The sequence below is a fragment of the Lissotriton vulgaris genome, chromosome 7 (assembly GCF_964263255.1).
Source record: "Lissotriton vulgaris chromosome 7, aLisVul1.2, whole genome shotgun sequence".
In the NCBI taxonomy this organism is placed as follows: Eukaryota; Metazoa; Chordata; class Amphibia; order Caudata; family Salamandridae; genus Lissotriton; species Lissotriton vulgaris.
The window spans coordinates 904,505,316-904,530,808 of NC_141695.1; the positions used below are offsets into that span (position 1 = coordinate 904,505,316).

At 44.9% G+C, this 25,493-nt stretch overlaps 1 protein-coding gene across 2 annotated transcripts in view; it reads right to left on the minus strand.

Moving 5' to 3' along the window:
* Positions 1–25,493, minus strand: part of CANX (calnexin) — a 468,009-nt gene that overhangs the window by 338,302 nt on the left and 104,214 nt on the right. For both annotated transcript variants that reach the window (XM_086931347.1, XM_086931348.1), the window contains 3 exons: positions 12,668–12,741; positions 11,405–11,463; positions 593–734 (listed from right to left, as the gene is read on the minus strand). In XM_086931347.1, the coding sequence (XP_086787473.1) occupies positions 593–734; positions 11,405–11,463; positions 12,668–12,741 (275 nt within the window). The remainder of the gene's footprint in view (positions 1–592; positions 735–11,404; positions 11,464–12,667; positions 12,742–25,493) is intronic.

A 25,493-nucleotide genomic window follows, 5' to 3' on the forward strand; every position in this document is an offset into this window, starting at 1 on the left:
AAGGAGGAGCTACCTAACTTGTGACTAGGAAGACTTCTTTGAAGAAAAACAAAGTGCAAACATTGAGACCCAAAACTAGATGGCGAACTATGCATAAGAATGTGATCTACTGCTCACATGCCTCGAACATCTTACTCCAGACCACCTGCCGGCAAGATTTCTCAAAGCGGGCGTTCGCAGATGGTCGCTACCTCTCCCGTTGAGAAACCTTCCGTTAGCGTTGAAGAAGCTACCAGTCGAGTAGGACATCTACACCAGCGGCAGAAAAAAAAAGTCTTGCACTGCGCATGGTGCTGTTTGCACAGATTTTACAGCGTGGGACAAACAACCAGCACTAAAAATAAGCGCGAACGGCGCAATGTTACACACTGTCTGCTTGGGGAACTCCAGCGTAGGTGGAGCGCTCACCCAGATTGCTTTGGTACAGATACTTTTATTCTAACTGGAATGAGTGATTGCGCTTTAAGTGTTGAAAAAAGCAGTCCGTGTTTAATTAATACAATCATCAGGAAAAATGAACTCTTCGTATTCCACAATCTGGCTTTATTACCCCCCCCCCCCCCCCCCCCCCTTAGGAAAATGTGGTACTTACTGCACAATGAGCGACTTGCTGTCAAAGACAAAGGGTTTCTTTAGTTTGCTGGAGATTGCGTGATGTTTTGCACGTGTCACAAGTACAAGCCCTGTGTCTCCTGGGAGCCTGGTATCCTTCATTTCTTGCACTTCCCATTTACCTGTAGAGATAAACAAACATCAGGTAGACCAGTAGTCTTGAACAGTGAGCAAGTGTTTATCCATAATAAAATACTTTAAGTAGGTGTAAGAAAGTGGCTCTATATATACTAGACCAAAGTAAGGTACAGTGTGCATAGAGTCCCCAGTCTCCAGAGGTATGACAGAGGTTAAAGTCAGATAACACGAACAGAACCCCCTGATGCGACCTACGCGAGTACTCTTGAAGATTTAGTGTCACCCTATATTGAGAAAGGAGGTGTACACTTGGATGAAAGCAGGAGACCAAATAGGTCCTAAACTTGGAAAAAATGCAACCCCATGAGGGAACGCTCAAGAGGGATAGAAAGGAAAATGCTACTTCCCAGTATGCATCTGTTCTTGGCAGGTAGAGCTGCAGAGTAGTACACTGCATTAGATCGCCACCTGGTGTTGGGCTCGGATGATTGCAGGTTGTTGTCTTCTTGGAAGAAGTCTTTGCTAGTCCCGATAGGTGACTCCTCCCTTGGACAATACTGCGCATGGGCATCGGCTCCATCCTCAGATTATTTTTCGCCATGATGGGAAATGATCGAGTCAGTAGAAGTAAAGAAAAGAAGGATGTCCATGCGTATGCATCTAAGTAAGATGAGAACTGGAACGGATACAAGGCCCGGGAAGGCGGGAGGGCAAAGTACTACTCTGCAGCTCTACATGCCAACAGATGCATACTGGTAAGTAGCATTTTCCGTTCGAGGCATATGAGCTGCAGATAGTACACTGTGCATCGATTGTGCAGCAGTATCCCTTCTAGCGGGTGTCACCTGTATCCGTTGCAGTAGTTCGAAAGAGTTCCAAGGACAGCTTGGTCTACTGTAGCTTGCACATCAACACAATAGTGTTTAGCGAAGGTGTGTGGTGTAGACCATGTTGCTGCCTTGCATATGTCCTCTAGTGGTATATTTCCTAAGAAAGCCATAGAGGCTCCTATTTTGCGAGTGGAGTGCGCTCTTGGAGGAACTGTTCGTGTAAGTTTAGCTTTTATATAGCATATTTGTATACAATTTACAATCCACCGTGCAAACCCGCCTTTGGAGATGGGGTTGCCTTTGTGCGGAGGAGAGAAAGCGACAAACAGTTGTTTCGTTTTTCGAAATGATTTAGTCCTGTCGGTGTAGTAGAGTAGAGCTCTTAACATCTAGGGTGTGTAAAACCCTTTCTGCTACTGAGTCTGGGTTTTGGAAAAACACAGGTAGCTCGACAGACTGATTAAGGTGAAAAGGAGTGACGACTTTTGGGAGAAATGTTGTATTAAGCCTAAGAACCACTTTGTTGGGATGTATTTGAAAAAAATGGTTCTTGTATAGTGAAAGCTTGTATTTCACTTACTCTTCTGAGAGATGTGATAGCAACAAGGAAAGCTGTTTTCCATTTTAGAAATTGCAGCTCGCATCTATGTAGGGGCCCGAAAGGGGGTTCCATAAGTCTGGTAAGAACAAGATTTAGGTTACACACAGGAGAAGAAGGCAACCTGGGTGGGATTATCCTTTTTAAGCCTTCCATAAACGCTTTCATCGCTGGAACTTTGAAGAGAGACAGATGTTGTCTGTTCTGTAAGTAAGCTGCAATTGCTGCAAGGTGAAGGCGTATGGAAGAATATGCCAAATTAGATCTCTGTAGATGTAGAAGGTAACCAATGATATTCTGGATGGAAGCATCCAGGGGGTCAATTTGATTATTCGTGCAATAAATTGCGAATCTCTTCCATTTAGCAGCGTAACACGCTCTGGTAGTGGGTTTCCAGGCTTCTTTAATAATGGCCATACAGTCTGGTGGTAGGTTTAAGTAACCAAACTCTAGGACTTCAGAAGCCAGATCGTTAGATTCAGTTGGTGCGGGTCTGGGTGCCTGATTTCGCCATGGTTCTGTGTTAACAGAGATGGAGTGAGCCGCAGCTTTTGGTGTGGAACTAGAGAGAGTTCCAACAGTGTGGTGAACCACTGTTGGCGTGCCCACGTGGGAGCTACAAGGATTAGTTTGAGAGACTGTTGTCTGAGCTTGCGCACCACTAATGGAATTAGTGGGAGAGGCAGAAAACCGTACGCAAATCTGCCTGACCAGTTAATCCATAATGGATTGCCTTCGGACAGTGGGTGTGTAAACCTGGCGGCAAAGGCTGGGCATTCTGTATTTTCGTGGGTGGCGAACAGGTCTATGTGTGGATGACGCCACTGTTGGAAGAATGGCTGAAGAACTTGTGGATGCAATTCCCATTCGTGAATCTGTTGTGACGGTCGACTCAACAGATCTGCTATCTGATTAACGCCTGGAAGGTGTTCTGCTAACAGATGTATGTTTTGAGGAATAGCCCATCTCCAAATGTCTTGTGCAAGCTGGGACAGTTGCAGAGAGTGTGTACCCCCTGTTTTTGAATGTAATACATGGCTGTCATATTGTCCGTCCGGATGAGAACATCCTTGTCTTGCATGTGAAGTTGGAAGGACTTGAGTGCTAGGAATATTGCTAGCAGCTCGAGATGGTTGATATGGAGTAGCCGCTGTTAAGCGGTCCATTGACCCAGAGTGGTAGGTCGTAGGAGATGGGCTCCCCATCCCGTGAGGGATGCGTCTGTTGTGAGCACTACTTGTGGAACTGGCTCTAGGAACGGCCGCCCCTTTGTCAGGTTTTTGGTGTTACACCACTGCAGAGAGCGATGTGTGCGGCTGTCCACCAACACCAGGTCTGTTAATTGACCGTGAGCTTGGTTCCACTGTCGTGCAAGACACTCTTGTAATGGACGCATTTGCAATCTTGCGTGTGGAACTATGAAGATGCAAGATGCCATCATGCCTAGGAGTTTCATGAACACTCTGGCTGGGAGAGATTGTTGGTGTTAAAAAATAGCAACTAAGTTTTGAATGCTCTGTATCCTGGCTGGACTGGGATAAGCTAGAGCTGTAGACGTGTCTATTGTAGCCCCTAGATACTGGTGTACGTGCGAAGGCTCTAGGTGCGACTTGGTGTAGTTTATTCTAAACCCTAGGTTGTGTAACATGTGGATCGTTTGATGTGTGTGCGCACGCACTGCTGGCCGATTTGGCTTTTATGAGCCAATCGTCTAGATAAGGGAAGACATGGATCTGTGGTCTTCCCAGATGTGCTGCTACGACTGCTAGGCACTTCTTGAATACTCTTGGTGCCGTTGTCACTCCAAATGGAAGGACCGTGAACTGAAAGTGTTGTCCTTCCAGTACAAACTGTAGGTATTTCCTGTGAGCAGGATGTATAGGGATGTGAAAGTAGGCGTCTTTCAGATCTAGTATAGCAAGGAAGTCTCCCTGTTGCGGCAGTGGAAGCACTTGTTGCAGAGTGATCATATGAAAATGATCTGCTTGTATGTAATGGTCAAGGGGCCTGAGATCTAGAATCTGTCTCAGGGTCCCGTCTTTTTTGGGAATTAGAAAGTACAACGGGTAGACCCCGATCCCTTGTTCCTGTAAAGGGACTACCTGAATCGCACCCTTCTGTAGAAGGGATAGAACCTCTTGCTGGAGCAGAGCTAGATGATCGGTAGACATTGAACGTTGTCTGGGAGGTATGTGTGGAGGGCTTGCTGTAAGTTCTAGGCAGTAGCCATGTTGGATAATCTGTCTTACCCACTTGTCTGTTGTAATGGAGTTCCAGACAGGCGGGAACTGTGTTATTCTGCCCCCTACAGGAGTGGAATGCTGCGGGGGAGCGTAGGGAAGTCATTGCTTAGGGGCGGAAGAGGCTTGAGTGTTATTACCTCAATCCTCTTCCCTTGGTATTATTGCCTCTGTATCCTCCTCTATGGTAACTCTTGGTAGAGGAGGTGTGTCTTGAAAGACATGTTAGCATCTGTTCCAGTTTGTTTGGAGCCGCCTCTGTAAAAGGAGAGACGAAAGGAGCCTCGAGCTGGGGTAGACTGTAAAGCCCATAGACTTGGCAATGTCTGTCTTTTTTCGAGGGTAGTGTCTACCTCCGGACCAAATAACTGGTTTTGGTTAAAAGGCTGGCTCAAAATGGTGGTTCGTACTTCCTGTTTGAACCCCGAAATGCGTAGCCACGCATGTCTCCTAATAACAACACTGGTATTAATAGCCCTAGATGCTGTGTCTGTTGCATCTAGTGCGCATTTGATGGAAGCGTTAGATATTTATTTTGTTTGTTTTGAAAGTTTTATATAGCGCGAACAAGATCTTTGCAGATAACAGAGCGCTTTACATAGGCAAGGGGGGGGGGTGAGTACACGAGGTAGCATAATTAGGGAGCATAATTAGGAAGGTAGGTCATTAATGCAAGTAATACAGATAGGAGGGAGTATGAACAATCGGGTATGGTCGATAATATACAGATATATATATATATATATATATATATATATATATATATATATATATATATATATATATATATATATATATAATAATACAAGTAAATACATATGTGCAAATGGATCAAGCACGAGTACAGATCGACGCAGAGTCTTAAAAGATCAAAAGTGGCGGTTCAAGTGTATTTAGCCATGAGGATAGCTTTAACTTCTTTCTTAAAAAGAAAAGTGGAGGGGATGAGTCTGGTTTCAGGAGGGAGTGCGTTCCAGATCCTAGGCGCCATTCCTGAGAAGGAACGTTTGTAAGTTCTTTCCTTCCGGAATCTTCGAGGTTTCAGCAGAAGATTCTTTGTGCTTCTGGTGGATCTCGAGCCGCCTGAAATGGTCAGCTTCTGAGTGAGGTAGCCCGGTGAGTTCAGGTGGATAGCCTTGTGTGTCAAGCAGGCAATTTTCAGCTGTATTCTGGCTTCAAACGGCAGCCAGTTCAAGGATTTAAAGTCAGGGGAGATATGTGAATGTTTTTTTGATCCAGTGATGAGTCTCACTACCGCGTTTAGTGAAGCTCTCAGGGGTGCAGTTGTCTTCCTGTATGAGGTCAGTAGTTTAATCTTTGTACTGATCTGGGAGGTGTTCAAGCAATTTCCCCAATTGGTCATAGTGAGCCCTATCATAACGAGAGAGGAGGGCTTGTGTATTAGCTATGCGCCATATATTGGAAGCCTGCGCAGCTATTCTCTTGCCTGACGCATCAATAATCTTGGATTCTTTGTCAGGCGGGGGTGCTTCACCAGAAGTCTGAGAATTGGCCATTTTACGTACGTTGGACACCACTAATGAGTTTAGTGGTAGATGTCCTTTAATATAGATTGAGTCTGAGGGTGCAGGTCTATATTTTTTTTCTCGATTCTGGGGTTTAAAATTCTGGTATGCACAAGATCTTTAAAGACCTCAGTAGCATGCTTAACCACCCCTTTGATCCTGGGAAGAATTTGAGCGGATCTTAGACTGCTCAAAAGTATCTAAGAGAAAATCTTCCTCAAAGGCCTCAGAATGCATGGGGACACCATGGTATGTAGCAGCTCTGTTGATCAGCTGGCCAACCCCAATAGTATCCTCAGGAGGAGAAGGTTTAGATGGGTATGAGGGTGCCTCAGGGATATCAGGGTCATTTGCAGGGTATGGAAACCCCCACCCAGGTGCAGGTTTTGTGTATGGAAAAGTCCATGTGCCGTCACCTTCAGGGTATGTAGTGTCTCCTTCCCCGTCCCCTCCAAGTAAATCATAGTCATCATCATTCTGTGGTGAATGTGATGATAATGGAGATTGTATAGGAGAGTTTTGAGGTGAAACATAGGGAGGAGCGGGAGAAGGAGGAGAGACGGGAAAGGAAAAGTGCAGAAGAGAAGTTGCAGTCCTTCTTGGCAGGAACCACAGGTGTAGGTGGTGTAGCTGCAGTTCTCTTCTTGAGTGGTGTGGCACCAACATGACCGGTTATCGGGTCGATTAAGATCTTTTTCTGTTGAGGATCTGGTCGAAAAAGGTCCTCTTGAGGCGCAAACTTCTTCGGCGCTGATTTTTTTAGGTGCCGGTGTAGGTTGTAGAGTGTCTTTAGCCTTAGGTGGTATTAGAGGGTCGTGGCGTTTCCGAAGGTTTCGGTTTCGGAGCCGAGACAGATGGCGGGGCAATCGAAACTTTATGATCTTGGCTAAGGCCTTTCGGCGATGCCTTGACCGGAGCCGTTGTTATCGGGGTAGATGGTGTCGGGGCAGGGTACTCACGATTTGCCCCGGTGGGATCTTGTCATCGGAGTCCGAGTAGTCCTCTACGGTGACGATCTCTAGGTCCGAGTCTGGCACCTCTTGTAGTTCTTGGTCGTCATCGAAGATGTTGTCCGGGTTTGGTGCCGGTCGTTGCATTTCTTGCCTGGCTGCACGTCTGTTCCGAATAGTTTTCTTGGATCGAAACTGTGCACAGGCTGGACAGCTTTCCTCTTTATAGTCTGGGGAAAGGCACTTGTTGCATACTGAGTGCTTATCAGTATGTGGGAACTTGGCGTGGCATTGCGGGCACCTTTTAAACGGGCTTCTTTCCATCGACGGTCGACTCACGTGGCGTCGAAAAGGCCCAACGGCCTGTGACGATGACCGCTTGGAGATGGAAGGCTGGATCGAGTAGAGAGGTACCGATCGAGAACAATACCGTCGAATCGAAGGCCTTTTGGCCTTTAGAAAAGTTTTTTTTTTATTCCAAAGTTGGAGTATAGGAGTTTGCATCCGCACCCAATGCCGGAAAAAAACAATCTGAGGATGGAGAGGATGCCCATGCACACTGTAGTCCAGGGAAGGAGTCACCCATCTCGTGATACTTCGAAGACTCTTCCAAGACAACAAGTGCAATCATCCGGACCCAACACTAGGCGGCGATCTATGCACAAGATATGCATTCAGTAGCCCACATGCCTCGAACCAATACTATCCCAGAAGACACAGACCCATGGGAAGATTATGATGCAGTGACAGATAATGATAATGACCCTGATCTGTATCCCTCAAAACCCTCTAGCCCTGATAATTCGGGTTTTGCACAATTGATTAATAGAGCAGCAAAACACCACAAGGTAGATTTACATACGGAACCTCAGATAGAAGATTTCCTTTTAGAAACACTACCTGCTGCACAAAAATCTTCAGAGACCCTACCAATGCTTAAGGGTCTCCTCACTCACACATCAGATATATTTAAAGATCCTGTGAGGGCTAAGGTGTTAAACCCAAGAATTGACAAAAAGTATAAGGCAGCCCCAAAAGACCCAGTATTTATTAAGGGCCAAATACCTCTGGACTCGTTAGTAGTCTCAAATGCTCGTAAGAGGGCGAACTCACCAACGACAGGAGAAGCTCCTCCTCCTGACAAGGAGTCTAAATTAATAGATGCCTCTGGCAAGAGAGTAGCATCTCAAGCAGCAAACAGGTGGCGCATAGCAAATACTCAAGCGCTACTTGCACGCTATGATAGAGCTCATTATGATCCAGAAAACTCCAAGCTGCAAAACTACTCCTACTGGTAAGTAACAATTTCATTTTGCAGCATGAACCATGTTCTAGATTCGCATGCTGTGCATTAGATTCTGTAACAGTACCCCTTCCTTTGGGTTGGTTGGGATGAAACACGGAAGAGTACTGCAGCACCTTAACAGGTGCCGCAGCCCTTTTTATCCCACGAATGCTTCTGCGTTCATTTGCACATTCATTCATACAGTAATGTTTTGCAAATATATGTGGGGAAGCCCTTATAGCTGCTGCGCAGATTGTGTCAATGGGTATGTCTGCTAGGAACGCTAATTTTGCGCCTCTTATCTGGTTGAATGTGCTTTCAGGCGTTGGGGAGATTCTTCCCTTTGTTACTGGCCGCACTAAATTGCTCTTCCAAAGTATACAAGAAAGTGATTTCCCTTGTAAAACTCATGTTTTGCAAATAGTATATTAAAGCTCGCCTTACATCAAAGGTGTGCAGAGTCCTTTTCCTTTGTGTTTTGTTGAAGAACACTGGAGTTGTATGCTTTGAATGACATGAAAACTTATTACCTTGGTAAAAATTGTGCATTCGTTCTGTTAACAACCTTATCTTTGTGCATTTGCAGATATGGCTCCTGTATTGCCAATACCTTAAGTTCACTCAGTTTCCACAGTAAAGTGGTCGCAATTAGGAATGCAGTCTTTAGTGTGCGTGATTTGAGATCCACTTTGTGCCTCGGTTAAAACTGATTCGTCATTGTGTTAATACAATTATTTAAGTTTCACATTGGTGCTGGAACTGCTTTTGGTGGAGCAGTTTTCTTTGATCTCTCTAAAAACCTCTCCATTACTGGTGAAGTGAAGAAACGGTCACATGAGGTGCCTCAGGTGTAGAGCTACTATAGCATCCAGGCGCACCTTTAATGATAATTTAGTTAATCCGCTATCCAACAGATAAGTGAGGTATGTTAATACAGTTTCCATCCTTGTATTGGTTTACATTCTTTTTGCATTTGTGAACCAGTAGATGTACCTCTTCCACTTTGCTGCATAACATTTTCCTGTAGTAGGTTTTCTTGTTTCTGTAAGGTTTTCCATTGTGCTGGGCATTAGTTGCATATGCTCAAACTATGTACTCAGGAGCCATGCCGCTAGTCATAGAGTTGCTGCCTCCAGGTGGTACACTCTCTCCTTCATTGTTAGGGGTCCTGATCTGCTGTGATTACGATTTGTCTCTGGACATCTCTAGTAGATCGGAATACCAAGTCTTTCTAGCCCATTGAGGGGATATGAGGCTAAGGTTTGTCCCCAGCACTTTGTGATAAAAGTAGAATCTGTGGAAAAGCATGAGCAAAAATACTGTGGCCATTTGTTGGGGAGGGCGCAGCATGCCCATTCTGGGCCACCCCCACCCCTACGTATAAAAAACCAGCATACTCGCTGGTGCCTCCTTGATCGATTGTAAAGACTCCGACTGTTTGGACAAACATAGAATCTCCTGTAAAATAAAATCATGTCCTGTGCACACGCTTTCGTGTAAAGTGAGACTTCATCAAATGTAGGTATGAAAGCAAGTAATGGCTCTTGACGTGTTTTCTTAATCTTTATTCAAGAGAACACCAAAGAGTCCAGCCAACACTTGTTTTGTCGTTAAGTTATTAACCCTCGATTTCTTCAGGGCTGTATCGTTACGAAGAAAGAATTAATGCCTACTCACCGGTTATACTTTTGACCCGGTTGGTAATTTATAGTTCCAATGTCACAATTCAATGTATTCTGTTCTGTCAGCCTCCGGTTCAGAACACGTTCCCGCCATTGTTTGAGAGGATAGCGTACTCGCTGCAGATCTCCTGGCTCACATCGGCCTTACCGTTTTTTTCTTTGTCCTAACATACATCGGCACAAGTTTAAATTATGAAAGATACAATTTTGAGAACTATAATTTTAAAGGTTGACAGAACAGAAGAAATTGAATTGTGACATTGGAATTATGAATGACCAACCGGGTCGCGAGCATAACCGGTGAATAGGCATCGATTGCTTCTTCGTAACGATACAGCCCTAAAGTAGTCAAGGGTTAATACCCTAACGACAAAACACGTGTTGGCTGGACTGTGGTATTCTTTTGAATAAAGATTAAACCCGTCAAGAGACATTACTTGCTTTCATACCTACATTTGATGAACTCTCACTTTACACAAAAGCATGTGCACAGGAAATTACTTTATTGACTTTCGGACCCTTGGGTCCCATCTCAAAGGGTTTAGGGGTTTTTCCCTCACCTGTTGCACCGTAATGATGATATGCGTTTGTTTACATTACGTTATTTGGCAGGCTCCATCACTCCTGTGTGAATTAATACCCCCCTTTTTAGGCAATATCTCCTGTAAAATGCAGGTTATTATGGAGGCTTGCACCTTTGGCTTAAAGCATCCAGGGCTGACTTTAGGCAGGTATTGGCTATGTTCCGCCCACTTGTTTGACTGCTTTGACCCTCTTTTTACACTCTTAAGGAAGGTTTTGAATGAGGGACTATCTCGTCCAACTGTTGATGGCCGTATCTGATCAACAGTGCATTTGAGTTCGCAATACACCGCTGTGTTGCATCCTCCCTCTCACCATCCTCCCCATGAGGTCAAGCCTCTTGCTCTCCTTTTCAGGTGGTGGCACCTACTTGTCTGATATTTTGCCACTCTTCTAAATGCACAGTATTAGCGCTTGTCCCCAAATTTCAGTACGAACATCTCTGCCCCGTTGATAGGTCTCCTGCTGTTGCAATCAGGGGAGTTCTGTAAGAAAGTGCCCTCTTTTGCATGGTTGCCCCCACTTTCTGCTAAACTGCTGATGCACTTTGACTGAGTGTGCCCAGGGTTCCTGCCAAACAGGTACACAAGGCCTATGTTCTTTCCCCAAACTTCATTGAAAACAAAACCCAATTGTCACTCTTTGGCCACAGGTCAGTCCCTTGTAAATGGTTCCACAGGTACCAAGGGCACTGTGGGCAGGGAAGGCCTAAGGGCTGCAGCACTTATTGTGCCACCCATTGAGGCCTGGTACCTTTACACCCACAGACTGCCTTTGCAGGCTGCGTGAACTGGTGCAGAACAAAAGAGTCGACATGGCACACACTCCTGTGCGCCATGCCTACAACCCAATGCCCTGGTATAGGTCAGACATCCATCTAGCTGAGGGCACTATACCAGTGGCAAGGGCACAGGGGCATGAGCCCTGTACCCCTACAGTGTCTAAGCCAATTACTAGACATCATAGGTGCAGTAATGCCCTTAAGAGTATATGGTACACATGCCCCCTCCCTTGCTCTTACCATCATATTTGGCAATGTCTTCATCAATATCTTCTTTCTTGGCTTTTGATAAAATCCATCTACAATGAAAAAAATATCACAATGAAACTAACAAGTTTTTAATAACTACACAATATTTTTTTTTTAAGGCAAATGCACATAGAATACATGCAGTCTCCAACTTATAGAACAAGAAGCTTAATACAAAACAAAGATAGACACAAATTAAAAACCTGCAGATGTAGCGATTTCCTTGATATCAGTTCCAGCATGTTTCCACTAAATGGTGGTTGTTTTGGGAATTTCCTAATGTGTTTATCATATTGTAATTAATGCTTTTGTTGTTCTACATGTAGGTCAAATCATAAATAAGGGGTCTTAAATATGTTTTTGTATTGACACATTGCCCTGAAGATGGTCTCAAGTACTCTTTGGGCGACCAGAGACCAAAATGCTGATGGACAGACCACCACACACCTGCCAACAAATTAACTTGCCTCTATTAATGAAAAGAACTCTTATTAACTACTGAGAAGTTATTGTGGGGAGGGACAGGGGGTAGGGGTTTGCACTTTGTCACAGGTGACTCGCTGAAAATCGTGAAAATGTGTTTGATCAATGCCTGATAGAGGGCTTGTGCTGCTATTTTGACCCACTAATGAGATTTGTGTTTTCTGTTTGTAATAAAGCACACCTAACGTCACTATTTGTGGGAACAGAATCGACATTTTTTTCACTTTAGTTTGCGGATTTTATTTGTTAAAAACAAATCCTCTTACAAATCAAATATTTTACAAAACTCTCCCTCCTTCAGAGAGTAGTTGGTGCTATAAGAGCTTCAATCATCGGCCCTTACGCGAAACCTTCGTGTGGGCCAGTTTCTTAGATGGCAAAGAAATTGCACAGAGGTACAAAGGTATAAACAACATGCAGACCATTGGAGTGAAAATTTGCTAACACTCCAATATCCTAAAGATCTTATCCGTAGGGCATCAAAAAGGGCAGGCAATAACAATTGGGATGCCCTTTTGGAAACATACCTAAAGATAAAAATTGAGATTGGTTTGCGTTTGCACATTCAGCCATCTCATAGAAACAGCACTAAAAGAATTCCCACAAAGTGTTTGCCATCTAGACTAGAAAAGTGGTTCTTTCCCTGCAGATATTTAAAAATAAGGGAACTAGAACAGCGAATGCAATACAAAGCAAAGTGAATACAAGCAAAAACGGCAGATTTACTTTTGCGTTAATTGTAAATACTTAATGATTTAAGAGCATTCCTACCCATCCAGAGTTCCCTTGTCGAATGACTCAGCAAAGTAGACATCTCCGGTTGGGACTGGAGCCTTGTAAGTAACCTGTTTAGAAAGGGAAGCCAAAGCAATATGGTTTGAATCACAGAGAGTTAAAGAAACCAGAACGAACAAATAGTATTTCTGACCATTATGCAAGCAGTCTGCTGGGAAAAAGAAATTTTGATTCTGCAGATGGAGGAATCTGAACTAAGGTGCAGGAGTCTTGTTGAGTTATAGAGGCAAAGCATGTAGTCAGAAGCAGCATCCTTCATGTGGCTAATCCCCTAAGTGGGTTAGGGCACCTGCTGTCTAGCACCACTAGCTCTTCTGATTCCTAGTGCTGGAGTGGCTACAATTTAAAAATAAAACAGTGCTTTTATAATAGAATGTAGCGGTGCATCTCAAAAAGTAATTGTAAACGAGAATTGTATGAAACACCTTTAAGAACGTTTTAAGCAGAAACTCGGTGTCTGGTTCATTTGGAGCCACTAGTATATTTAGATTCACTTTAAGTATCTAACAGGAGATTTTGAGATGCAATACAAGTGTCTTTTTAGCATCAAACCATCATTCTCTATATTAAAGATACCCAGAAACCACTGATGCTGATTTTTTGCAGGAAAGAGAAATGCTACTTACCCAGTATGCATTTGTTCTTGGCATGTAGAGCTGTAGATTCAAATGCTTTGCATAGCCTTGCATCTAGTGTTGGGTCCGGATGTTTGCATTTTGTTAGAATGTAATGTAATGTAATGTGTCTTGTAAAGCGCACTGCTGCCCTGAGGCGTCGTGGCGCTGTAGACAGCTGGGGAACCCGTCCTGGCTATCCCTGTGAGATGGTCCCTACTGGGTATCTCCAAGGTGAAACCAGGCATCCCCAGCGAATGTGGGAGGCCGTTGTAGAGATGAGGCAAGCTAATGCCCAGAGATGCAGAGTGTGATCCCTGGTTAGAGTAGGCACCGAGGCGAGAATTATCGAGTCCGCTGACCCTGGTCCACGACCCTGCCGCGTCAGGATTTGAACCCTGGTCCCGTCCGTTCTCTGCTTCCGGGTCTGCCGCCTCTAACCAGTGAGCCACACCACTCCACAAGAAGTCTTTTCCAGTCACGAGGTAGGTGGCTCCTCCTTTCGGTGATAGTGCGCATGGGCATCAACTCCATTATTAGATTGTTTGCCGTAGAGGGTGATAATGGAGCTAGTAAGAGGAGTAAGAGCTGTCCATGTATATATGTCAGTAAGATGTTACTGCAATAGGTATAGGTACCCGGGGAGGCGGGTGGACGCATGAGATCTACAGCTCTTTATGCCAAGAACAGAAGCGTACTCGGTAAGTATCAGGGCTCGAAAAGTTCACTTGACCGCTCGCATAGTCAAGCTAAATTTAACATGGTCGAGCTATTTTTAGGTCCTAGTCGCCCTTTCTGGCGAGTAAGAAAACAAACCAACTTTTGTCCTCTGTCTGAGAAAACCGAGCAAATGTGACAAGATAACAAGATTTAAAGGCACTTTTATTGCTCACAAAGTTAATGAGCAATAAAGATGCCTTTAAATCTTGTTATCTGGTCACATTTGTTCGACGGAGGTCAAGTAGGTTGCAGTTAGGTTGAGGACATTTTGTAAGGTACTAGTCCTTCAGGACTAGTGCTTTTTTTTGTATTTTTCGAGCCCTGAGTATCTTTTTCCGTTTGAGGCATGTGAGCTGTAGAACATAGACTATATAGCAATTATCTCCGAAGCTGTGGCTAACCTGTAGCTGTTGCTGTTGTCTGAAATAGTGTACGTAAAACTGCTTGGCCCGCACTAGCTTACTGTCTTGCTAACACATCTACACAAGTGTTTTGTGAATGTGTGAGGTGTAGACCATGTTGCAGCTTTGCAGGGGTCATCTATAGGTACATTTCCTAAGAATGCTATAGATGCCCCTAGTTTGCGTGTGGAGTGTGATCCAGGGGAATTGTCAATGTTCATTTTACTGTAGCATAGCCTGTCTGAATGCATTTGACTATCCACCTTGCAATACCAGATTTTGAAATAGGATTGCTTTTTATGTGGTGGAGCAAAATCCACAGATAGTGGTTTCGTCTTACGGATAGAAAAGTAGTGCTGTTTTCACATCTAAAGTTTGTAAAGCATGTTCTGCTACAGAATCTGGTTGAGAGAAGAACAGAGGCAACTCAGACTGGTTTATGTGAAAGTAGAAATTACACTAGGTAGGAATTTAGGGTTGGTCCGAAGAACCACTTTGTTTTGGTGTATTTGTAAAAATGGTAATGCCCTGAATTGTATGCGTTTGGAGATGAACTCCACAAACAGTGAGCGATGCGTCTGCTGTTAGCACTATTTGTGGAACTGGGTCGATGAAGGGCCACCTTTCTGAAAGGTTTTGTGTATTCCACCACTGCAGAAAGTGATGGGTGCGGCAGTCTACCAACACTAGATCTGATAACAGACCCTGAGCCTGGTACCACGGACGTGCTAAGCAGTTCTGAAGGGGACGCATTTGAAGTCTTGCACAACTATTAAGATGCAAGTCGCCATCATCCCTAGCAACTGCATGAACACTCGAGCTGGCAATGAGTGTTCAGGCTGAATCTGAGAGTAGAGTCTGCATGTTGCGGATCTGGCCGGATTGGGGTAGTCTAGAGCTTTTCGTGCATCTATTGTGGCTTCCAGATACCCCTGTGTGTTGGATGGTTGGAGATGGGACTTGGGAAAGATTTACTGTGAATCCAAGATCGCGGAGCAACTGCAATGTTTTGTGTGACGTAAACAGCTTTGTTGTGAGCTGCCTTTTATGAGCCAGTCTAAGTATGGGAAGACTTGAATGTGTTTTCTTCATAGACTAGCTGCGACTACTGCCAGACATTTGGAGAAAAACATGGGTGCAGTAGTTACTCCGAATGGGAGCACCTTGAAATGATAATGCTGGCCTACAAACCTGAGGTACTTGCGGTGATCAGGGTGTATTGGGATATGGAAATAGGCATCCTTTACGTCCAGAGTGGACAGAAAGTCACCTTTTTGAAGGAGCAACAGCACTTGTTGGAGTGTCACCACGTGAAAGTGGTCCGAATGTATAGATTTAGTTCCCGGCCCCTTGATATTGTAATGAGACTGGTTCTATAGCTCCTTTTTCTAACAGAGAGAGAACTTCTTGCTTCAGAAGGGTAAGATGTTCTTGTGACATTGCAAGTGATCTTGGGAGAATGTTTGGGGGAGTGTCTGTTAAGTTCCAGGCAGTAACCATATTGGATAATTTGGAGAACCCATTTGTTTGAGATGATTGTGTTTGCTTTGTGATTGTGTTCCAGACAGCAAGAAATTGGGAGAAAAAATTCCCCGGCAAAAGTGAAATGATGGAGGAGGGGGGGGGGGGGGGGGGGGGGGGGGGGGGGGGGGGGATTGAGCAGGCGGAAGGAAGTCCCTGATTGTTATTTGCAGAGGAAGTACGTGTGGAGTTGCCTCTGCCTCTTCCCTTACCGTTTTCTCTAAAACCTCTTCTAAAATAGCCACTTGATGAGGGCGATTGGTTGTTGCCCTTGTAAGAGGAGGAGGGATTTACTGTGGATATATTCTTGTGAAAGGAGCGATGAAAGCAACCCCTATCTAAAGGGAACTGTAAAGCCCCCATGGACTTTGCCACCTTAGTGTCTTTTTTCCAGCGAGGTGACAACTGCTGGGCCAAAAAGGTGTTCCTTGTCAAATGGTTGGTTGAGAATAGAGGCTTGCACCTCAAGTTTAAATCCTGATATTCTCAACCAAGCAGGTCTGCGTAGCAGTACGCTGGTGTTTACTGCACAGACTGCTGCGTCTGGGGCACACCTGATAGAGGTATTGGTGATAAGTTTGCCCTGCTGGATTAGATCATTAGCCTTAGATGTATGCTCATCAGGCAGATATTGCATGAGTTTTTCTATTATAATGAGCCCTATCATATCGAGCTAACAAAGCTTGAGCATTAGCAATGTTCCAATGATTGGCTGCTTGAGACGCTACCCTTTTGTCCAAGGCATCATTTAATTTTGACATGTCAGGAGGAGGGGCCTCACCTGTGGTCTGAGTTAGCTCTCTTGCAAGCATTGGAAACTACAAGAGTCTAAGGGTACCTGACCCTTGATGTAGGCGGGGGGCAGTAGGTGAAGGTTTATATTTTTACTCCATCCTAGGTGTGATGATTCTTGCCCTCACCGGATTTTTAAAGACCTCATCTGCATGCTTCAACATCCCAGAAGTATCGACAGTATACGAGTAGCTCTCTGGGAGGAACTTAGGGTCTCTTATAGGAAATACTCTTCTAAAACCTACTTATGCAGCTCCACCCAATCATACTGAGCAGCCCTGTTAGGTAACTCAATGTATCCAAAATTGCGGTTGGGTGGTTAGGGTTTAGACTGATATAAATTGGGGTCATTATCTGTGTTTGGGTCAGTGCCATAGTCAGTGCCATTGTCATCCCATGGGTCAGTAGCCTGTGGCCTATTCTCATCACCTTTATTCTGTGGGTGGATGCGATAGTGGTGGCAATGAATTTACGGGTGTGCTGAGTAAGTTGGGATCATTGGGAGAAGGAGGTGGAATGTAAGGTGGTGAAGGGTTAGTACACATTTCTTCTCTTCAGAGAAATGTGGTAATCCTCCTGTAGGCCCATGTTCCCTTTTTCAGGCAATTTGGCATGGATATGTCCAGTGTATGGGTGTATAATGAGCTCTTTCTGTTTTGGATCCAAAAGGTGGAAAGTCAGACGAGGCTCTTTTTGCTGGAGTCTTGTCATTTGGTCGCAGTTTTCGGCATCGAAAGTTTCGGCTCTGAAGATTTGCTCTTCGATAATGGTGGCTTCAGTTTTGGCGCCGAAGATTTCAGCTCAGCACTGGCATGGGGCCGTCTCGAGCCCTAGCTGAAGGCTTTTCTTTGTGTTTCAGCGCGGGGGCAGAGAGCAGTGCGCCCAAACCCTTTTCTTGGTGCCGACCATCACCACACCCTTTTGTACCGCTTTTTGGCCGCCATAAGTGTGGCAGGGTATGCTCAGACGTGAGTCCCTTGCTCACTTTGCCACTGGATTCAAGCAAGCCGGGCTGAAGACGGCTGTAATGCCAGAAACCGGTCCTCGGAAGCTTGTTTCCGGTCCAGGGAAGACATGGCTTGGCAGTTCGGGCTGGACTGTTTCCATGAGGCACAAGGTCAGACTGATTTGCATATAGCCATGTCTGAACTGGGGTGGCAGAGTGGGCTAAAGAACGGTGATGGATTAAACCCAGATCTTTTGACTGGGTGTGAGTGTTTGATTAATTCAGATGCTCCGTCCATCCCCACCCCCTTTTGTACCACCTTGGCCCGCAGGCAGAGGAAGGACCGGAGCCTTTTTGGTCTTGTAAGAAGAGGAGCAAAATACAGCGGGTCAGCGTAACAAGAGTACAGAAGCCCCCTTGCCCCAACAACACATGTTGGAATTGGCCTCAGACACGGAAATGTGTTGTGCTACCTCGGCTCCTTGAGTGTGTAGTTTCTCTGTATCGAAAACTTCGCCGAAGATGTCCGGGACGGAGCCGCCCTGATGTTGCATCTCGTGACGTCGAGCCAGACAGTCACAAAGCGTCTTCGTCGATCGAAACGTGTCGCAGTCTTTCTCGTCGTGTTCAGGGGATAAACAGAGGTTGAACACGTGGTGCAAGTCGGTGCGCAGGAGCTTGGTGCGACACCCTGGACAGATCTTGATTGGAGTCCGTTCCATTGACTGCTAGCGAGCCCGTCGCGGGTAGGCCCAACGGCCCTCCATGAGTTGTCCGATCGAAGGTCTTGAAGTCGGGAAGATACGCGGAGAATGGGAAACCCGATCGAGAGACAATGCCATCGAGGGTAGTGGATTGCACATCAAAGGGAACCCGAGCGCAACAATTCACATCCTAACTCGATGGTAGAAAAAAACAATCTAACAATGGAGACGATTTCCATGCATACTATCACCAAAAGGAGGAGTCACCTACCTCGTGAATGGAAAAGACTTCTTCTAACAAAAACAAAGTGCAAACATCCGGACCCAACACTAGATGGCAGGCTATGCAAAGCATGTGTTCTACAACGTACATCCTTCGAACACTAGGTTTTGGCAGAATCCCCAAAATCAAAGCTACATCTAGCTGCAAGGTACAAGAAAACTAAGCTATTTTCTACAGGAAGCAGTGCTAATTCTTGTAAATATCTGTCCTTAAAACAAAAAAATAAAAACAAACTTAGATTACTGCCATTACAAATCTTTGTAATGCTTTTGGGATTTTTTCTAGAGGAAGTCCTTGACAATGAAATTAGACACCTGCCCTGAAGAGAGTTTTGCAAGAATCCCACAAATTAAGAAAAGAAAAAGAAAAAGTTCAACATTTAGAAAAACAGGCCGGAGGGATTATTGGTGCTGCTTTGCCTGGTTTGTTGTATTAGTACTCCAGTTAAGTGAATGTTCTAACAGCATTAACATCCAGACTGAATTACTAACACATCCAGACTGAATTACTGTGAACAGTTATTCACACGGAGAAAAATTAAGCCACACCCACAAGACATCAATCAATCAGGGGGGTTAAAGCGTGCTACTCACCCGTGAGGGTCTCAAGGCGCCACAGACATGGGCTACCAAAAAAAAAAAAACTCAAACATGACCTTCTAGAATCAAGAGACCTTCAATAGATTTCAGAAGAGAAACCACTTTTGCTTCATCAAATTTCATGACCTTTGTATGATTAATGATGCTTTACAACAATTACAAGGAAAGCAAATAAATGTTTTGTGCAGGCAGGTCTAAATTAAGAAAGCCTAGAGTACTGATTACATACGATGAAGTGAGTATTTGAAATCATTGATTATGTGGCACCTACGAAGGTTCTATGCAATGCTGCCCAAATACCTCTGGTCTTACATTCTTTTTAAAGATTGTTCTATATTGTTTTCAGGGTCAAACAGGTAATGCAATCAATAAAGGTTTAGTGTAATTTTGAAATCTCTAGCCAAAATCATTTGAGTTGTTGGCTCAGTTAACAAAAAACAGGACTTAGAAAGTCACATTTTTGGTGCACATATTACAGGGCAATTTGTTAGCGATGGCCGCGATTTCTGATACACCAAAGACAGTCTTCAGGAAAACAAAGTGGCTTTAAGAACTCCTAAAGCTTTCTTAACTAACAAGGTCTCAAAGGTTCAATTAAAGAAATCAGTTTATTCAACTTGCCCTCAAATCAAATTTTGGAGACTCCAAGAACCCTATACAACTTTCATGTGACAAGGATTTTAGACCATGGTCTAGGACTTACATTACTTTGAAAAGTTCTTCCCTATGCAAAGAGGCTCCATATAAGTCTAATATGCAGGATAGTCTTTCACAATTAAAACCTATGGCATTTCTCAACACTCGTCCTTGGGCTGCACTGCATTTCTGCACTTCAATTCAACACATTGAAACGGATATCCATGGATAAGCAGACCGTGGGCTAATTCTTACACTTTAAGTAAACGTTATGTGTATGTCCCAGGACTGAAGCTCAGTGTTACCAAGCCTTTCTAGCAGATATTTGGATAGGACTTCTGGTCAAGGAATCTTCTACCTGCATTTTGTACTTTTCATGCGTGAGTATCTCCCATCCATAGGAATGAAGAAACCGGGACAATTAGACAAATTAAGGTTGCTCATCGTGGGAGCTCCTACCTGGTTAGTCTTTTAGCCCCTTGAGAGACATTTGGCCCACCCACCTAGACTCACTTTCGACACAAGACCGTAGTAATCCAGTTGGAGAAAAAAAAAAAGGATATAAGTGTAGAACCCTAGTTGAGCATGGGATCTAGATGGAGGCAGAGGCCTCCATTCAGAGGTTTCTGCAGGTTGTTTATGTGCTAGAGGCTGGCTCTCTAGTTCTACCCTTTGGGAGACGTCCCACGGATATGCTTGAGACATGTAATTTTGTGGGGACATAGTTCAGATTTCCTGCTTGTTTAGATTTACAATTTCACATTATTTTGTCAAAACTTAAAATCCTTAATAATTATCGATTTCCCATCAGCATCCTCTCCACACACTACCAATACTTTAAAAGTGTACAATGAGTACAGAGGGTTCATTTGCGAACCACCGCAGTTAGACAGTGATAGCGACTCCGAGTGGAGGGGGAGGGAGAGGAGGGGTCCGGGAGCAGGGCGGAGGGACCGATGTGCTGCCACAACAGTATTGTTTTCTCCAAAAAGTACCGCTTTACTTGATTTTATTCGTCTTTTTGGTTTGCCCTAATATTGTATGCCTTTAATGTCTTTTAAATGCCCATTGTTTATTTTTGTACCAATAAAATTGTTTAACACCTTGCCTGCTCATGATGAGCTGAGCTCGTCATGAGGCTCGGTGCTCCGGTGCTCATGACGAGCTCAGCTCGTCATAGGCCGTGGAATGCTCAGGTGCGGGGAGAATTCCCCTGCTGTGCTGAGCGTTCCACGGCAGCCAATGCACCTGTGACGAGCTGAGCTCGTCATGAGCACAGGAGCACTGTAGCTCATGACGAGCTGAGCTCGTCATGAGCATGGGAGCGCTGTGCGCGCCCCCCTCCCCCCCCAGCGCAGCGGGGGAATTACCCCTGCAGCGAAGGGGTTAAAAAAAAAAGTGTACACATACCACCAAAGATTCACATGTTGCAACATGAGAAGACCTGTTGACGTGTCAACAAATCGAACAAGTTACTTACCTTAGGTAACAACATATCTGTAAGAGCCATATATTAGTTATATATCCCTTACCTCACAATTTCTCCAGATCCAGTCTGACACCTGGGAGTAATTCTTTTGTAGCAGTACCACTGCGTGCCAGTAGGTGGTGCCGGTCGGCTCCTCGTTCATCAGCATCGCCGGAATGACGTCGCGGTATATTCTTACGCCGCCCTCGCACGTTGACGTCCGTTATTTACAAGACCATCCACGCCAAAAGCGCAGAGCCATGCAAGATACTGAACACTGCTGCACTAAACTAGGGCCTTGAAAAGAGAGTCTCTTACCCTAGAAGTCAGTTCACAAAACGGAAGGATGGGTGGGGCGGTAAGGAATCTATAACTAACATATGTCTCTAACAGAGATATTGTTACCGAAGGTAAGTAACTTGTTCATCTGAAAGAGACAGTTATACATTTCTTACCTTAGAATAGATACCCCAGCAATACAACCCCTTAGGTGGGTCTGCGAACTAAGTTCACACCGGAAAGTCCTGGAGAACTGAACGGCCAAAGAACCAGTCTCTCCGGACTCTGCTTTCCAGGCAATAGTGTTACATGAATGTGTGCAGGGATACCCACATGGCTGCTTGACAGATGTCATTGAGGGGGACTCCATGTCCCAAAGCAGTAGTGGCTGCCGTCACCCTGGTTGAATGAGCACACAACCCTACAGAAGGTTCCTTCTTTTCCAAGGAATAACAAATGTTGATGCAGAGTACGACCCACCGAGAAATGGTTAGTTTGTGCACAGCCCGACCTTTCTTGGCGCCCACATAGCCAACAAAGAGCTGGTCATCCACCCGTAATGGTTTTGTGCAATCCAGATAAAAAGAAAGCGCACGTTTGGATCCAGACGGTGGAGCCTCTCCTAATTTGAAGGATGCAGGGCAGGAAGAAGGTGGGCAAAGTGATGTCTGTCCAATTTTGAAAAACTTAACCACTTTGCAAATGAAAGAAGGTAGAGTTCCAAGTACAACCTTGTCCGGATGAACAGCAAGGAAAGGAGGCTTAGAAGACAGAGCCTGAAGCTCACTCACCCTGCGAGCAGAGGTGATGGCAATCAAAAAAGCAGTTTTTAAAGTCAAGAGTTTAAGAGGACAATTATGTAGCAGCTCGAAAGAAGCGTGTAAAAGGTAAGTCAAAACCAGATTCAAGCAACACTGTGGCATTACGAAAATAGAAGGCTGATCGGGAAGTCAAAGAAAGACTGAAATAGCTGAGAGATAGCCCTTAAGAGTGCCCAGAGCAGAATGCTGCTGGGCCAACGAAAGGCGGAACAAAAGAACGTCAGAAAGGGGATCCACAGCCTTTGTTGTGCACCAGGCCACAAATCTGTTCCATCTACAGGGGTATACCGTGTAAGTGGAGGGAAGCCTGGCCGCCAAGATAACAACAGACTTTAGGAGAAAGGACGAAAGCGGTCAACTGTCACCGCTCAAGCTACACGCAAGGAGGTAGAGGATGGGCAGGTTCGTGTGGAGGACTGTCCCCTGCTGCTGCGACAGAAGATCCTCCCGAAAAGGCAGTCTGATTGGAGGATCGATGAGTAAGAGGAACAATTGTTACTTACCTGTAAACAGGTGGTTCTCCAGTATTGGTGTCTTTCATAGATTCACATGCTTGAATATTCCAGTCGTCGAAGCGGGAGCCCCACGGTTAATAAAATAGCGATAAAATCCCAATAAAATGTGTATATTAAAACATATCGCACAAATTCCAAAACCATAAAAATACTTATAAGTACCAGGTTAGCATTAACACATAGGAATACATAGGAGAAAGAGCAAACACCTTTATAACATATCTATGTAATTATGATAGTCCAAACTACAGCCAATCAGACGCAAGCACCCCTCTAGAACCTTCTCCTCAGAGGCTCAGGCCCTCAGATTTTCGTAGCACAAGAGTGACAAACGAGTCTAGGAGGAGAAGCGAGCCTCTGAGGGGATGTGGGTGGGTCGCATGTGAATCTATGAAAGACACCAATACTGGAGAACCACCCGTTTACAGGTAAGTAACAATTGTTCTTCTTCGGTATTAGGGTGTCTTTCATAAATTCACAGGCTTGAATACAATAGTGAGCAGTAGTAGCTGGCCGCAGGACCAAGAACAGTGCATAGGCATGAAAATGCACGAAATGACTATGTTGCCAGGCAGGTAATAACAATAAGGAGTAGTTTCTGTCCTGTAACTCCAGTTCTGTAGTAGGGGTATCTCTGTTATAGTCATAATCTAGTCAATAGTCCCGCTCATGAGCGTGGACCCCGGAGCAATCAAAAATAATCTCTAAAGCTGTCTAACAATGCAGTCCTGCACAGACACTCAAGAGAGAATTTTAAGACATATAATGCAGCCTATATCCACAGGCTACACTGTCCAGTACTTTAACTAGACATTCCACCAAAATCTACACACACAGCACAGCCTGCCAAGTTTTCTTCATAGAGGAAAACTTCCCGTTTAACCAACAAAGCCTCTGGAATGATAGAGAGGAAGGGAAGGACAGACAAGCCTCATAGGCTGCCATTATGTGGCTCAAAAAAGGATACCGTGCTTTTAAGAAAACTTTCTAGAACTTTCTCAGTATCCCAGAATGCCCAGCAGGACCCATTTACTTTCAGTTCTTTTTGAAGGCCTATAAACGCCAGACCTGTAGCATTCCGAACAACAACATCAGTCTCCACCGGGGAGGAGGGCGGGCGCTTATGATTATAACAGAGATACCCCTACTACAGAACTGGAATTACAGGACAGAAACTACTCCTTCTGTAGTAGTGGATCTCTGTGTATAGTCATAATGTAGTGAATAGAATGGCAAGCCGATCCCCACACCAAGCGGCAGTGGAGAGAAAATAATTACACCACTACTGTGCGAAAAGATTTCGCAGCGAAGCCTGCCCAACCTGAGCGTCTGCCCTGGAATCAGAGTCCAGACAGGAGTGCTTAGCAAAGGTGTGTACCGACTTCCAAGAAGCCGCCCTGCAGATTTCTGCAATGGGAACATTACGTAACAAAGCAGTCGTGGTAGCTTTGCCCCTGGTGGAATGAGCCTTCGGTTTACCCCCTAAGGTCTTATTAGCCTTTTGATAACACAACTGTATACAGGACACAATCCACCTAGAAATGGACTATTTAGAGGTAGCAAGACCTGTCCTGACCGATCCATAGTTGATAAACAATTGGTCTGACCTACCAATATCCTTGGTTTTATCCAGATAAAATTTCAACACCCTCCTGACATCCAGGGAATGTAGAGACCTTTCCGCTGGAGAGGAAGGATTCTGAAAAACGTAGGTAAAGTTATGGTCTGGTTAACATGGAAATCAGAAATAACCACAGGAAGAATTTTAGTACGCATAACAACCTTAGCAGCATGAAATACAGTATAAGGCTCTTGGCAACACAACGCCTGAATTTCACTCACCCTACGGGCCGATGTAATGGCCACGAGGAACGCCGCATTCCAGGACAGTTGCTGCAACGAAGCCTTATGAATAGGTTCAAAAGGCTCCTTCATCAATCTGGACAGCACCACATTCAATTCCCATGAAGGCGAAGGAAGCCGGACAGGAGGAATCGCTGTCTTCAAGACTTCCAAAAAATCCTTGATCACAGGGATCTGGAAGAAGGAGGTCTGTGAAGGGCATTTCCTGTAGGCAGTCAGCACAGCGAGATAAAACTTAATAGAATGAAAATTAAGGCCAGACTGTGCCGAATGTAAAAGGTAAGGAAGGATGACATCTTCCTTACATGTCGTTGGATCATAGTTCCTGTACTTGCTCCAGAGGCAAAACCTCTTCCACTTGCATAAGAAGTCCTAGTGGAAGGTCTCTTGGCTTCCTTCAGTATGTCCATACAATCTGCAGGGAGATTCAAATGGCCATATTGAACTCTCTCAGGAGCCATGGAACCAAACTCAAAGACGAGAGATTGGGGTGACCCATCTGCCCCTCGAACTTCATGAGAAGGTCCTGCCGGCACGGCAGCCGAATTCGAGGAAGGAGAGACCGGTGAAGCAGGTCCGTGAACCACCACTGCCTGGGCCATTCCAGGGCAATCAGGATCATCCGCGCCCTGGACAGGGA